Genomic DNA, 16,530 nt, shown 5'->3' on the forward strand with positions numbered 1-16,530 from the left:
ATATGCAGTCCTGTGTACTAATAATCAACACATACATACCGTATTTCCTCAAAGAAAGGCCAGGTGGGGTTATTGATTATTTTATTTACTTTCTCTTGAAATTCCAGTGTTAACTGTTTAGCTTAAAACACATACCCTGCATGTGTTAGCCATTGTTGTAACGTTTACTGCCCTGCATATAATTTAAGATTGGCCATTACTGGAGGAAATACAGTACGAGGGGAGACTCACCCTTGCATGTGAAGGCTGCACCTCAGGCCTCACGTTGCAGTTGGAGAGCTGTAGGGGAAAAAGGCCTGTGTTCCCAGGACTGGGGGAGGTTAACTACTGTGTGCTACCCCCCTTTCAGGAGACAACAGTCATTAGCAGCAAGTGCAGGGAGGAAGGACCAAAGGGGCAGCATGGAAAATGTGTACAAAGATGGAAAAGGGTGCATAGGGAAAGATTGCAGCAGCTGGTTGTCCTACATTTCCAAAATAAACTTTTTAATTTTGTAATTAGCACACCTATGTGCAGTGTTTGCAGCAAAATAAAGCATATTACCGGTATGCATAAACTTCATGTACATTAAGGCAAGAGTGTCAATAAGATTAGTTTAAAAAAAACTAAACATTTTGGTGTAGATGAATATGTATTGACTGTACTTTTTTTAGAAATCACTAATTTATTCATGTAAAAGGTTTTGTTTCCCAGTAAGCCTAAAATAACATTACAATAGCTACTAATATATTACTATTAGTTCATTAAACGCAATAATGCATGTCACATACACAATATTCTGAAACTATTATGCTAAGCTCTAGTGTAATCTACACACTGAAAATTACATATATTCGGTTATGAAAATGTGCTGACAACTCAAGATTTATTAGTGAATAAACAAAAAAAGGGAGAAGTTTTTTCTTTTTATTTATTTTACTTTATTTCTTTTTTCTACTAAGTTGACAAAAGTTGTGTCGTTAATTACAGTGGAACAAACCTTTTCATTCCAGAAAAAAAAGATAATGTAATCACTATTTGTTTAACACTACTCAGCACTGTGTTAAAGACAAACATTCATGTTCCAAACAGTAATATTTGTTAAATAGTTGCACAATAACATTATATATGAATACTAAACAAGTGGAAACAGCTTGGTGAGGTTGTTACCAAAAAAAACTATATCTAGGTAACAGAAGGAAGGTTAAAACGTGTGCATCACATTACATTAATAAGATGTGAGGCATTACTCACTCATGTGTAAAAAAAAAATATATATATATCAAACATTTTTTTCTTTGTAAAGCAATGAGGTTTTCACCTTTTTTGAATAGGAAGTGGTCTTTTGTGCTGTTTCTAGAACAGGCTGTATTAAAAGTGGCGGCTAGCAGGGGGCCCCGGCCACCTCTGTCCTCTGCCATGTGGAGGATGAGGCGGAGGATACACTGGTCCATTGTGGTAGCTGTGCAGAAGGATACGATTACACATTGGATCCTTACCAGTAGGAGGCACTCTCTGATAAGAGCAGCCAATTCAAGTGGTCTCCAAGATTATTATTTCAAACTGGAACTTGTTTATATTATTACATGCACTAGTTTGAATGGAGGAATCTTCTTTATCAATAATTAAAACAAAAAAAAAAACAATTAAAAAGCGTAGGATAGAGGTAGAAGCTAAGCTACAATAATGAAATGGGAAAAAGCTGTGTAGCAAAGTGGTATTCTTCTCACTCACCCATTCAATACTTACCCTCTTGGACCTCTGGGGTGGAAGTGACGAGGGGGGCCGGGGAAAGGCATGCCACGGCCTCTGGGGTGTGGAAGACGCCCTCTAAAAGCCAGGTGGCCTGGAGGCGGCAGTGGAGGAGGGCCGTGTCTACAGGTCGACACAAGCAGGACATGAACTTCCTCTTCAGTTTGTGGCCATTTAGGTCTTGGTATGATAAGGCTACCTGGGCATGGGCGGGAAGGGTCCTCTAAAGTGCATGGGGGGAGGCAGAGGAGGCATGCCTATTGGTCCATGCCTACCTCGATGACCTCTGAGTTCAGGGTAGGGTCGCATTCTCCCCATTCCTCTGCAAATAATAGGACATATCAGGCAACAACAAACATGTTTAACTCACCTCATACGACACAAGTAGTCAGTATAATCCATACATTCAAAAGCTAATTATTGTGGAACTTCTGATATTAGATCATCTTTGACCGCTGTCTCCATCCATCAATTTTCTACCACTTTTCCCTCTTGGAATTGCAGGCGGGCTGGAGCATATCCCAGCTGAACTTGGGCAGAAGGCAGGGTACACCCTGGACAAGTCCTTTAAATAAACAATCTGTTTGTTGGCAGGACAATCCCCCCTCACGTTGGTGTGTCTGTGCACTGCTCACTGCTTATTAGCCAGCAACGCTCTTGTTATGTTGACCATAGGCGCCGATCCTGTGGGTGCTTCGGGGCCCGAGCACCCACGGACAATGCCGAGCACCCACGTGGGATTGATGGCAACTTTCGATCTTTAAAATCATTTTTGAAAAATCAATCTTCTTGTAGTTCATTTTGTGGCGAATTTGGTCCGTTTTACAAAATACTAAAGCCCCAAATCATATGGGATATTAACTTCGCTGAACGTCTATTTTTTTTTTTTTAACACACACACACACACACACACACACACACACACACACACACACACACACACACACACACACACACACACACACACACACACACACACACACACACACACACACACACACACACACACACACACACACACACACACACACACACACACACACAACCCACTGGCAGAAATGTAGATGGGCGCCTATGATGTTGACCATTAATTCTTAAACTGTGTTGCGAGTACCACTGTTCATACGTGGGATCCATTCTCAATTTAATCAGTTACACCAGAGATAAATTAAAAAAAATTCTGGACAATTTTTTTAGGCCTGTACATTATGAAATAATTATAATATTAACCAAAGTTTAGCTGAAATTAACCTCATACAATACAAACCAATTCCCTGTGAGTCTACGCCACACATTTGAAACTAAACCAAAATTGTAAATGGAAGTAGCAAAAACGGTCGTAGTTGCAAAGTGAAATATTTTGGAGACGGTAGTTGATGTAAAAAGCTTGAGAACTCCTGTTATTGACACTCTTTGACTGTTGTTTGTATTTATTAAGCGCTTTACTATAAAACCATGATACCCAAAGCGTTTTCCATTTTACGTCACATTCACACAATCATTCATACACCCATTCACACACTGATGGCGGAAGCTGCCAAGCCAAACGCTAACCATGACCCCTCAGAAGAAAAGTGGGTGAGTTGTCTCTCCTGTTCAGGGCAGCCCCAGGCTAAATTGGTGCCCTAAGCAGAATTTTATTACAAAAAATGTTCCCACTTGTTTAATCATGTGAATATATTTTTTGAAATTTTTTTAATCACACTTAATCTTATTTGTACAAATATAATTTGAATATTATATATAGCATATAATTTGAAAATAACAACTGTAAAGGGGAACAACACTTATTTTTTCTGCCATTCTAGTCACGTCCGCTGTGTCCTTGAGCAAGATACTTCACCCTTGCTCCCGATGGATCATGGTTAGGGCCTTGCATGACAACTCAACATCAGTGTGTGAATGTGTGAATGTGGAAATAGTGTCAAAGCCATTTGCATACTTTGAAGGTAGAAAAGCGCTATGCAAGTATAACACATTTACCATTTTAATTTTGCCTGTAATTTACAATCCTTATGAGAGACAACAATACATGTTTTGAATGCATTCCAACTCGTAAATAAACGTCTGCTTACAATGGAGTAAATGGGAGCCATGACGTCATTGCATCTATTGCGTCTTTTCAGACAATAAAACCCAATAAATAACCATCCAAAAAGTGCCAACAATACAAGACCTGAAAATTAACGATCTATCAGTGATATTTTTACTATAAGCGCTAATGTTAAGGACCTACATTTAGCAGTGCATTAATCCGAGAGAGGCAACTTCCTTATGCCGCTATAGTGATATCATTTGCTGGTGAGCTGCTTTCTTTCCTCTGAGCAGGTGAAAGTTAACACTTGATTATGAATCATGCCTCTCATCTTGAAAGTAATATAATGTGGACATAAACTGAGAAGTTTATACACTGACAGCCAACTTAGACCCGGAAATGGCAAGAAAGCCACGAAAAGACGCTTGGTTGCACCCGCCTTTTTAATTCACAAAGATTATGAGTCATTCTTCATCTAAATGAGAATAGGTGAACATTCTAATTGTCTGCATCCTAATGAGAGCAGACATTGCACTGAAAGTGATGTTTTATTATGTTTGTTGGCTCTCATGAAGTCTGCAGTGAGAAATCCGTGTCGTTGTTGTTGAAGGACAAATGTGAACGTTGTGATGCGTTTTTGAAATTACTGTGCCGCTGTATGCTTAAAATGAGGTAAAAATACTAACAGCTGATCACTGTAATTGAACTCAAAATAATCGTGATTTGCCGCTGTATGCTTAAAATGAGGTAAAAATACTAACAGCTGATCACTGTAATTGAACTCAAAATAATCGTGATTTAACAATCGCGATTGCCCAGCCCTAACGCCTATTGATTCCATTGTAAGCAGAATTTTGTGCGCATTTATTTACTAGTCAGAATGCATAAAAAAAGAAAAATGTGTGCTTGTTTTACATACGAATTGTGAATGATACGGCAAAATTCAAAAAATGCAGTTCCCCTTTAACATAATTAAAACATTAATTTGTAACTCTTCCTAAATCCGACGTATGATGGAACCCAGTACGACTGTCTTACAAGACCAGCACTAACACTGACCACCACGGGCGTCAGTGTTGAAACGTGGCGAAATTGGGCATTATTTTCAAATCGGTGACAAAGCAGTAATCCGTTAGTGGTCAAATTTTATAGGAAGCACACTCTCACTCGTTATTTGAAATGTTACATGTGCTTCTTTGTGTAAAACAAGGCCCCTCAGAGATTGGCGTCCCTACGCAGAGTGCATGATATGTGTATAGAGATGGGCGGCCCTGCTCCTGTTAAATCAACCACCTATGTTTGTGGACTGGAGAATGACTACTTTTTTTAAATGTCATACGAGCGTAAAAAGAAGGTAATCACTGTATAATACAGTTAAAATACCTACTCAAGCTCCAGTGATTTACTGTTTGGAAGCAAAGTTAATACTACAATACCTCATGGGGGAAAAGCCGTTCATCGCACCCCTCCAGTGAAAAGGTGTACCGATGACTTTCATCGTGCCCCGTCCACCACCTCGGCTCATAGAACCCATTCGACCACGGCCTCGGAAATCTCGACCTCTGCGTAATCAAGCGTCATGGGACTCAGTCTGTCATGGCGCAAAGACTCAAATGCTGAGAGAGGACCATTCCACTGACCTGAATTTGTTTTCTGTAAAGGTTCGCCTCTCAGACTCCCCCTTACGAGTTGTCTTAGAGATGTCCGTCACCTTCTCTTTAGTGTCTCCATCCATCTGAAATGAGTCAACATTCACATACTGTACATTCAACTGACAAACACAATGCTAATTTAACAGTGGTCATCGAGAGTAAAAGGGGCCCTGTTATACAAAACCAACTTTTCTTACCCATTGGAGGGTTTCTGCAGGTTTTTATTTATTTATTTAGCCTTTATTTAACCAGGTTAAAATCCCATTGAGATCAGAGATCTCTTTTCCAGGTATCAGCTCATATAATTTAGTGCTTTTTATTGCCAAATTTAATGCCCATGTCCGACTGCAATACAGTTAGTGTATATAGTCAAACGCTTACAATTGTCTGTATAGACAAAACTGATTGATTGAATTGAGAAGGTTCAAAGGATGTACCATTCCAAGCATTCGGTGTTTGGAGTTCATCAGCCATAGTTAGCCAAGTAAAAGGTTCCGCCTGTCAATCATCCCACTGTACTTTCAATCAAAATGATGAAATGTTTATATAATCAAAATAAATTGTGAATAACAATGTTTTTTCCATTAGTTGTATAGGCCTGCATAACGGAGGCCAGCCAGTGTGGCTCGACCATGTGAGCGTTGGTAGGCCTCCCTCCCTGACAATTAAAGGGGAACTGCACTTTCATGGCGAGTTTACTGACAGTTACAAGTAGGAACTTTACACTACAACGGCGGAGGATGAATGTCCCATAACAAGAAGATAGAGAAAAAGAAGAAGCTTATCGACTACGGTGTCGGCACGGACTACAAAAGCGGACGCGCACAATTTTTCCGAATTTATGCAGATCCCAAATACAGATCAGAAGGTACCAGAAGGTAAGAAAAGTTGGTTTTGCATAATATTGTGAAACAAAACGCCAGATAATATGTCTTACCTTATACACACACCATAAAATACTTGTATGTTTAATGCGTCGACAATCCATCAAGCGGTGCGGCTTCATAGCTTACCAAAGTCGTACTAAAACATTTTGATGGATTTTTGAGCGCCGTGTGTAATGTTCTATATTTTCAATGGAACATATAAAATGTTGGTGTTGAGTCATATTGCCATCAAAGTGCAATCGACACGTATCCCTTATGTTTGACTGCCATCTACTGGTCACACTTATCATTACATCATGTACCAAAAAAAATTACTCGAGGTCGGTAAGCAAAACCAGAATAATTCCGTACATTAAGCGCACTGGGTTATAAGGCGCACTGTCGAGTTTTGAGGAAAAAAAGTGCGCCTTATAGCCCTGAAAATACAGTACATATTTTGAAAACATGTTTAGTTACATGTTTACTTGTATTTTCTAGGTCCCGCCTGCTCGTACCGAAACAAAAATTGTGGATAGCCGATAAGAGGCTCACTCTGTTCATGTGATTCTACTGTCGAATAAACATGCTCAGGTGCTGAATGCGATGCACAGAGTGAGACCTCTTGTATCCAGTTTGAAAGCCAGAGCCAAAGAACAGAAAGAGAGACAGAGACGTACCAATTTATCTATGAAGGAAAAGTTATGGAGTTCATTTTCAATCATCGTTCGATTGATTGACTTCTTATCAGCCCAGACCTACAATTGTATACATTTTTTAATGCCTCTGGAAATCGAATGTAATGCTTTTTAATGCTTTAATATTCGAAAAATCAAATTTAACAACTTGATGATTTGCGGCGATATTTATACGTCTTTCTTCATACTCCCGCTAAATGATCCGTATGCCCCATTAGTGACCTTTTTCCCATTGGTGACATCAGCGGATTATCCTATCCATATATAGTGTACATTTGCCCAGAGTGCTTTGCTACAGTCCAACACTGTAGTCAAGAAGCTCATTTTTCGCTATCGTCTTGTTGTGGGGCAGACTGGCTCGTATATGGACATGCATCCTCGCTATTGCCATTTCTAATACAAAGTAGTGCGTAGTTCTCACCTAAATCTGTCAAAAGGGTCGTTAAGGAAGCGCTAAAATCTACAACAAAGATGGCGGGCGGGGAGAAGATGTTGTTGAAGCGTCACATAAATACAAAACAGCACACCTAAACAAACATAATCGTTGCAAAATGTTGACCAAAGAACCACCGTTACATGTTATGTAGACAAGGAATAGTTTTAAATGTAGAGAAAAAAATCATTATGTGGCCCCTTTAAATCGAGTAGCACTTGCCAATGAGCTAAAAGCCACAAGCGGTCAAGTCATTGTCCAGCACCACTCTTAAGTAGAGATGTCCGATAATATCGGACTGCCGATATTATCGGCCGATAAATGCTTTAAAATGTAATATCGGAAATTATCGGTATCCGTTTCAAAAAGTAAAATGTATGACTTTTTAAAACGCCACTGTACGGAGTGGTACACGGACATAGGGAGAAGTACAGAGCGCCAATAAACCTTAAAGGCACTGCCTTTGCGTGACGGCCCAATCACATAATATCTACAGCTTTTCACACACACAAGTGAATGCAAGGCATACTTGGTCAACAGCCATACAGGTCACACTGAGGGTGGCCGTATAAACAACTTTAACACTGTTACAAATATGCGCCACACTGTGAACCCACACCAAACAAGAATGACAAACACATTTCGAGAGAACATTCGCACCGTAACACAACAGAACAAATACCCAGAACCCCTTGCAGCACTAACTAACTCTTCTGGGACGCTACAATATACACCCACCGCTACCCGCTAACCCCCACCCCGCCCACCTCCTCATGCTCTCAGGGAGAGCATGTCCCAAATTCCAAGCTGCTGTTTTGAGGAATGTTAAAAAAAATAATGCACTTTGTGACTTCAATAATAAATACGGCATTTTTTTCCATAACTTGAGTTGGATTTATTTTTGAAAACCTTGTTACATTGTTTAATGCATCCAGCGGGGCATCACAACAAAATTAGGCATAATAATGTGTTAATTCCACAACTGTATATATCGGTATCGGTAGTTAAGAGTTGGACAATATCGGAATATCGGATATCGGCAAAACAGCCATTATCGGACACCTCTACTCTTAAGGCATCGAGGAGTGAGGTTTACACATCCATCCATCCATCCATCTTCTTCCGCTTATCCGAGGTCGGGTCGCGGGGGCAGCAGCCTAAGCAGGGAAGCCCAGACTTCCCTCTCCCCAGCCACTTCGTCCAGCTCCTCCCGGGGGATCCCGAGGCGTTCCCAGGCCAGCCGGGAGACATAGTCTTCCCAACGTGTCCTGGGTCTTCCTCGTGGCCTCCTACCGGTCGGACATGCCCTAAACACCTCCTTAGGGAGGCGCTCGGGTGGCATCCTGACCAGATGCCCGAACCACCTCATCTGGCTCCTCTCGATGCGGAGGAGCAGCGGCTTTACTTTGAGCTCCCCCCGGATGACAGAGCTTCTCACCCTATCTCTAAGGGAGAGCCCCGCCACCCGGCGGAGGAAACTCATTTCGGCCGCTTGTACCCGTGATCTTGTCCTTTCGGTCATAACCCAAAGCTCATGACCATAGGTGAGGATGGGAACGTAGATCGACCGGTAAATTGAGAGCTTTGCCTTCCGGCTCAGCTCCTTCTTCACCACAACGGATCGATACAGCGTCCGCATTACTGAAGACGCCGCACCGATCCGCCTGTCGATCTCACGATCCACTCTTCCCTCACTCGTGAACAAGACTCCGAGGTACTTGAACTCCTCCACTTGGGGCAAGATCTCCTCCCCAACCCGGAGATGGCACTCCACCCTTTTCCGGGCGAGAACCATGGACTTGGACTTGGAGGTGCTGATTCTCATCCCAGTCGCTTCACACTCAGCTGCGAACCGATCCAGTGAGAGCTGAAGATCCTGGCCAGATGAAGCCATCAGGACCAAATCATCTGCAAAAAGCAGAGACCTAATCCTGCAGCCACCAAACCGGATCCCCTCAACGCCTTGACTGCGCCTAGAAATTCTGTCCATAAAAGTTATGAACAGAATCGGTGACAAAGGGCAGCCTTGGCGGAGTCCAACCCTCACCGGAAACGTGTCCGACTTACTGCCGGCAATGCGAACCAAGCTCTGACACTGATCATACAGGGAGCGGACCGCCACAATCAGACAGTCCGAAACCCCATACTCTCTGAGCACTCCCCACAGGACTTCCCGAGGGACACGGTCGAATGCCTTCTCCAAGTCCACAAAGCACATGTAGACTGGTTGGGCAAACTCCCATGCACCCTCAAGGACCCTGCCGAGAGTATAGAGCTGGTCCACAGTTCCACGACCAGGACGAAAACCACACTGTTCCTCCTGAATCCGAGGTTCGACTATCCGGCGTAGCCTCCTCTCCAGTACACCTGAATAGACCTTACCGGGAAGGCTGAGGAGTGTGATCCCACGATAGTTAGAACACACCCTCCGGTTCCCCTTTTTAAAGAGAGGAACCACCACCCCGGTCCAAGGTTTACACAATGTACTTATATCGCACATCTACACTACCTGGCATCTGTTACACTCACACAATTGTTTTGCAAGACTCCGTGAAATCTGATCTAAATCGCATGACCAGCTTCTGATCATTGATGCAGTGTTCAAATGTCACTCAGTTGTCAGAAGCATGAATCCCATGCAAAAGCTGACAAATTCAGCATGATACATTTGACCGCATTGTTGATTCTGGGAATGGAGGTGAAAGATTAAAACAAATTTAGAAGCTGTGAAATCTATGTAAGGCCCAATTAAACAAAATAAGGATCCCGGTAAACTTTTCACTGAGTGTGCATCATTGTTAGGTGTTAATTCGAGTCGTTTTCACAACATTCAGCAGACGTTGCAGAGAGATGTTAATTGCAATGCATTGTCATTGATCTGCTTTCTCAAGATGTGTATTTCCCAAGGCTGCGCCATTCTAAATGGAATAAATAAAGAGACCCGTTACATGTGTAATACTTGCCTTCTACCAGCAGACGTGCTGTTATGAAACTATACATGGTGTTTACGTGACGTCACACATCCGGGTTATCCCGGGTCATCCGCCATCTTGGGAGGCAAACAAAACACACCTGGCCTAGTTGACACGCTTCACGATTATTGACAATAGCTTCGAGCAAACACTGGTGAAAGGCGCATAATGGTTATTTCCTGTTGGGTGAATGGATGTACAAATCGACGGGATGGATCAGTGCAGCGAGGATTTTTCAGTATTCCTAAAATTAGACACAACGAAGGAGAACAGACAAGGAAAATCAGCGAGGAGAGACGACGCTTGTGGTTGGCAAGCATCAACAGGAAAGAGGAGCCATCTCAACATTCCAAAATATGTTCTGATCACTTTGTAACAGGTAGGATTACGTCTCAATCTGTTTATTAAACATTTTAGAACGATGTATTGTTTATTTTTTTGTCAATTTGCTATTCTCGAAGCCCTTTATGGGATGGACCACGAAAGCGAAAGCCCCCCCCCCCTCAGGATATATAGCGCCCATCTCAGCCCAGGTTGCTTGTACACGAAATGAGTTGTAGATCTCAATGGATAAAATATTTAGGTATCAACCTTGTCATAAGTTAGATACATTAGAGATCCTAAGGAGTCCGACGTGTCCTCGCTAAACACATGGTTTTAATGTACGTTATATATACATACCCTGCCCACTACAAGCACTTTCTCGTTTGCAGTCATGCTTTTAACGTCGCTGACCCATCCGTTAATAAACTGGTTGTACGCCTCCAGAGACTTGAATGCCCTCAATTCCTCCATTGTATAGGCACTGGTGTAATTGACGAGGTAGTTCAAAATGTCTATGTACGTTATGGCCGGGAGGCATTTGTGGTCATACGTGAAACTTTGTTTCGGCACTTCGTACGGGTCAACGCCTATGCATTGTGTCTTCTGGTTGTATCTTTCCAACGTCTGGTTGTCCAAGCCTTCTTTATACTTCTATTTTGCTGGTTTCTCGGCCATTATGCATACGTTTGTGAACGGGTTCGTATATATGAATTTGCTGATGTTGTACCGGTGCGCTTGCCTTTCAAAATGGCGGATCGCGCGGAGCATCATGGGAAATCAGTCGGGCGTGAAAACTATGTATTAATAAGGCAAAGCTAATCACAAACAGGTAAACACATTCCATGTTGTATTTGACGTACTGCTTACTTACTGCTGGTAAATCAAGGAGAGCATTAGATTAAACACGGACGTAAGTATAGATTGCATATGGTTATAAAGCAACGCTGGCAAAAAGGACGCACATTTGATTTTAACATGAGGCGGACCCGTCTAATTCCTGGGCAGAGCAACACCAAACAGACAGCTTCTTTCCAAAACAACTAGCAATTTTTGCATTTAAACGTCGACTGAACGTTTGGTACGTTAAGTTATTGTTAGAACCGTGACTCAAACGTGTATAACCATTGAAATTGATTTGTATTAAGCAGTTTTAGGCGGCTGTTCGTTTAACAGAGACGAAACGACTTACCGTAATGGTTGCCAAATAGACGCGGGAGACACAACAATATCGATATTGAAAAATTAATTCTAGAAAAATATATTATGCTCTCGGCTTCCGGTTTAGACCTTTTAACGTTGTGTCACACTAGTACGCTTTGAAATGTGTACGTTTGTTAGAGGAACTGTCACGCCCACCAAGCAGTATTCTTAAACGTGATTGGATAAGCTTTAAAACACGTACTTCCTGTTTTGGTGACTCTGCATTGTGATTGGAGCACAATTAGTAGTCGTCAAACGCAAGGCGAGTTTAATTACCAATACTCTGTATGAACCTGGACAATATTCATGACAAATGTGTGCTTTGTTTTAAAGATGTGCTATTTGGATATACACAGTATGAAAAAAAATTAAAAAGTAATTTTACCTGTGCAACCTCATTATACTATTGGCTAAGTTGTATATTCATAAATGTAAGTTTCTCAGTACCCGACCTGTTTTTTGTGCCTTTATAAAATAATTAGAACTTTACTTTAAAACGCTTTCTACCTGTAACTACCAAAAAGCTGTGAAAACTATGATGCTGTGCTCCAAATTTGGATTATTTACGGAACTTTTGTGAGCCCGTGGCTTTACACTTTGCTACTTATATACAAAACTTGAGCTGTTTGGCTACAACACCCAGCAAAATGTTTGGAGGAGAAAAGGTGAGGCCTTTAATCCTAGGAACACCAACCCTACCGTCAAGCATGGTAGTGGTAGTATGCTCTGGGCCTGTTTTGCTGCCAATGGAACTGGTGCTTTAAATGGGACAATGAAAAAGGAGGATTACCTCCAAATTCTTCAGGACAACCTAAAATCATCAGCCCTTATGTTGAGTCTTGGGCGCAGTTGGGTGTTCCGACAGGGCAATGACCCCAAACACACGTCAAAAGTGGTAAAGGAATGGCTATATCAGGCTAGAATTAAGGTTTTAGAATGGCTTTCCCAAAGTCCTGACTTAAACGTGCGGACAATGCTGAAGAAACAAGTCCATGTCAGAAAACCAACCAATTTGGTATGCTGAATTGCACCAATTTTGTCAAGAGGAGTGGTCAAAAATTCAACCAGACGCTTGCCAGAATCTTGCGGATGGCTACCAAAAGCTATTGCAGTGAAACTTGCCAAGGGACATGTAACCAAATATTAACATTGCTGTATGTTGTATGTTGTATGTATATTTTATGCTGCTGCTGTCACATATACTGTATATACTGTAATATTGTACATGGTCAATGGTATATATTGTATATATGTTATAGACATAATGTAATATATCTGTATATATATTATTCTGTACACATATTATGTATATATTCATATATATGTTGGATTTTTTTTATCGCTATATTACCGTAGTCTATTTATACCTGCATTGTCCTTTCCATCCTTACACTTTCCATCATTGTAACTGAGCTACTGTGTTGAACAATTTCCCTTGTGGATCATTAAAGTTTGTCTAAGTCTAAGTCTATACTTTTGACCCAGCACATTTGGTCACACATTCAGTAGACCCATAATAAATTCATAAAAGAACCAAACTTCATGAATGTTTTTTATGACCAACAAGTGTGTGCTCTAATCACTCTATCTCAAAAAAATAAGAGTTGTAGAAATGATTGGAAACTCAAGACAGCCATGACATTATGTTCTTTACAAGTGTATGTAAACTTTTGATCGCGACTGTACATTCTGCATTCTACTTATTTGCTTTATTGAGTTTACAACCCCCTGGCGCTGTTTTGTACTGTTTCTGTACTTGTTTTGATTATTATTTGCTTGTATGTAAATGTTGCATATTATAAATAAAAGTTTATAAAAATCCCCCAAAATAAATATATAAATACTGTGTATGAACTCCATCCATCCGTTTTTCTACCCCTTGTCCCTCTCGAGGTCGAGGGGTGGGAGGGCGCTGGAACCTAACTAAAGAATAACAACCATGAAAAAGTACAACAATGTATATTTAATTTTGAACGAAAAGGTACGAAAACAATATAAAAACAGCACGATTAGTTATGGTTTGACAGCCTAACACGCCACAATAAACAATATTATCCAATATTAGACCACACACGTCACTCGGTCAGTATGCGCTCCATAAAACAACAGGAAAATACAGGTTTTGTAGCTGCTGACAGAAGCATCTATCCATCCATCCATTTTCTACCGCTTGTCCCTTTTGTTATATGTATTCCATAGTTGGTTAGATAAAATACATTGTATGTATTATATCAGTGTTTTTCAACCTTTTTTGAGCCAAGGCACATTTTTTTCATTGAAAACATGTGGAGGCACACCACCAGCAGAAATCATTAAAAAAATGAAACTCAGCAGCTGGTATTGACAATAAAAAGTTGTTCTAGCAAGTGTTGGATAAGAATTCAAACCATAACCAAACATGCATGACTATAGCTCTTGTCTCAAAGTACTGTCACATCGCGCCGTGACTTATTTGGCGTTATTTGGTGTCTCCTGTGTGTAGTGTTTTAGTTCTTGTCTTGCACTCATGGCTTTTCCTGTTTTGTTGGTATTTTCCTGTATTTTCCTCTATTTTCATGTATTCCTTGAGCGCTATTCCCCGCACCTGCTTTGTTTTAGCAATCAAGGCTATTTAAGTTGTCGCTATCCTTCTTTGCGGGGACATTGTTGATTGTCATGTCATGTTCGTATGTACTTTGTGGACGCCGTCTGCTCCACACGCTGTAAGTCTTTGCTGTCGTCCGGCATTCTGTTTTTGTTTACTTTGCAACCAGTTCAGTTTTAGTTTCGTTTTGCATAGCCATCCCTAAGCTTCAATGCCTTTTCTTAGCGGCACTTGCATTTTTTTTAATTTTGGTTTAAGCGTTAGGTACCTTTTTACCTGCACACTGCCTCCCTCTGTCATCTGCATATTGTGATCACGACAAACCATGTTCTCGACATCTACAAAGCAATTAGCTACCTACTGCCACCTACTGATATGGAAGAGTATTACACGGTTACTCTGCCAAGCTCCAGACAGCACAGACACTCAACAACGGCACATTTGCAGATTATAATTACTGGTTTGTCAAAAATATTTTTAACCCAAATAGGTGAAATTACATAATCTCTCACGGCCCACCAGATTGTATCTCACGGCACGACACAGTGGTTGAAAAACACTGTATTATATACTTTAGTTGCTTTATTGGGTTAACAACCCCCTGGTGCTGTTTTGTACTGTTTCTTTGCTTGTTTTGATTATTCTTTGCTTGTATGTAAATGTTGCATAATGTTAATAAAAGTTGATAAAAATCCAAAACCCAAAACAAAAGAAAAATACTGTGTATGAACTCCATCCATCCATTTTCCTACCGCTTGTCCCTCTCGAGGTCGGGGGTGGGGGGTGCTGGAACCTAACTAAAGAATAACAACCATGAAAAAGTACAACAATGAATATTTAATTTTGAACGAAAAGGTACGGAAACAATATGAAAAACAGCACAATTAGTTATGGGTTGACAGCATAAAGGAGTGCATAGGGAAGAGCTGGACGAAGTGGCTGGGGAGAGGGAGGTTTGGGCTTCCCTGCTTAGGCTGCTGCCCCTGCGACCCGACCTCGGATAAGCGGAAGAAAATGGATGGATGGACATAATCTCCCACGGCACACCAGACTGTATGGTGGTTGAAAAACACTGTATTATATACTTTAGTTGCTTTATATGCCTGGCGCTGTTTTGTACTGTTTCTGTACTTGTTTTGATTATTCTTTGCTTGTATGTAAATGTTGCATATTATAAATAAAGGTATACGGTGGCACAGGGGTTAGTGCATGTGCCTCACAGTACAAAGGTCCCGAGTAGTCCTGAGTTCAATCTCGGGATCTCTCTGTGTGGAGTTTGCATGTTCTCCCCGTGACTGCATGGGCTTCCTCCCACCTCCAAAGACATGCACCTGGGGATAGGTAGATTGGCAACACTAAATGGTCCCTAATGAGTGAATGTGAGTGTGAATGTTGTCTGTCTATCTGTGTTGGCCCTGTGGTGAGATGGCGACTTGTCCAGGGTGTACCCTGCCTTCCGCCCGATTGCAGCTGAGATAGGCTCCAGCACCCCCCGCGACTCCAAAAGGGACAAGCGGTACAAAATGGATGGATGGATGGTTTATAAAAATTAAAAATAAATAAATAAATAAATACTGTGTATGATCTCCATCCATCCATTTTTTACCGCTTGTCCCTCTCGATGTCGGGGTGCACTGGAACCTAACTAAAGAATAACAACCATGAAAAAGTAAAAAAAAATGTTTTTTTAATTTTGAACGAAAAGGTACGGAAACAATATGAAAAACAGCACAATTAATATGGTTTGACAGCCTAACACGCCACAATAAACCATATTATCCAATATTAGACCACACACGTCACTCGGTCAGTATGCGCTCCATAAAAAACAGGAAAATACAAGTTTTGTAGCTGCTGACAGAAGCAACATGTATATTTGTTATATATATTTCATAGTTGGTTAGAAAAAATACATTGTATGTATTATATACTGTAGTTGCTTTATTCAGTTTGCAACCCCCTGCTGCTGTTTTGTACTGTTTCTGTACTTGTTTTGATTATTCTTTGCTTGTATGTAAATGTTGCATATTATAAATAA

At 41.0% G+C, this 16,530-nt stretch overlaps 1 protein-coding gene across 2 annotated transcripts; it reads right to left on the reverse strand.

Moving 5' to 3' along the window:
- Nucleotides 1-35: 35 nt before the first annotated feature.
- Nucleotides 36-12,052, reverse strand: LOC133576584 (uncharacterized). 2 transcript variants are annotated; one of them, XM_061929914.2, is made up of 6 exons: nucleotides 11,898-12,052; nucleotides 5,407-5,501; nucleotides 5,203-5,328; nucleotides 1,931-2,053; nucleotides 1,729-1,854; nucleotides 36-1,441 (listed from the first exon to the last, which is right to left on the reverse strand). In XM_061929914.2, the coding sequence occupies exons 2-6, from the start codon at nucleotides 5,499-5,501 to the stop codon at nucleotides 1,351-1,353; spliced, it is 561 nt and encodes a 186-aa protein (XP_061785898.2). In that variant the 5' UTR covers nucleotides 11,898-12,052; the 3' UTR covers nucleotides 36-1,350. The 2 variants fall into 2 exon arrangements, with proteins under 2 accessions (XP_061785898.2, XP_061785899.2); XM_061929915.2 differs by lacking the exon at nucleotides 11,898-12,052 and adding an exon at nucleotides 10,376-10,953.
- Between the last annotated feature and the right edge of the window lie 4,478 nt (nucleotides 12,053-16,530).

Source organism: Nerophis lumbriciformis, linkage group LG34 (assembly GCF_033978685.3).
Source record: "Nerophis lumbriciformis linkage group LG34, RoL_Nlum_v2.1, whole genome shotgun sequence".
Lineage (NCBI taxonomy): Eukaryota > Metazoa > Chordata > Actinopteri > Syngnathiformes > Syngnathidae > Nerophis > Nerophis lumbriciformis.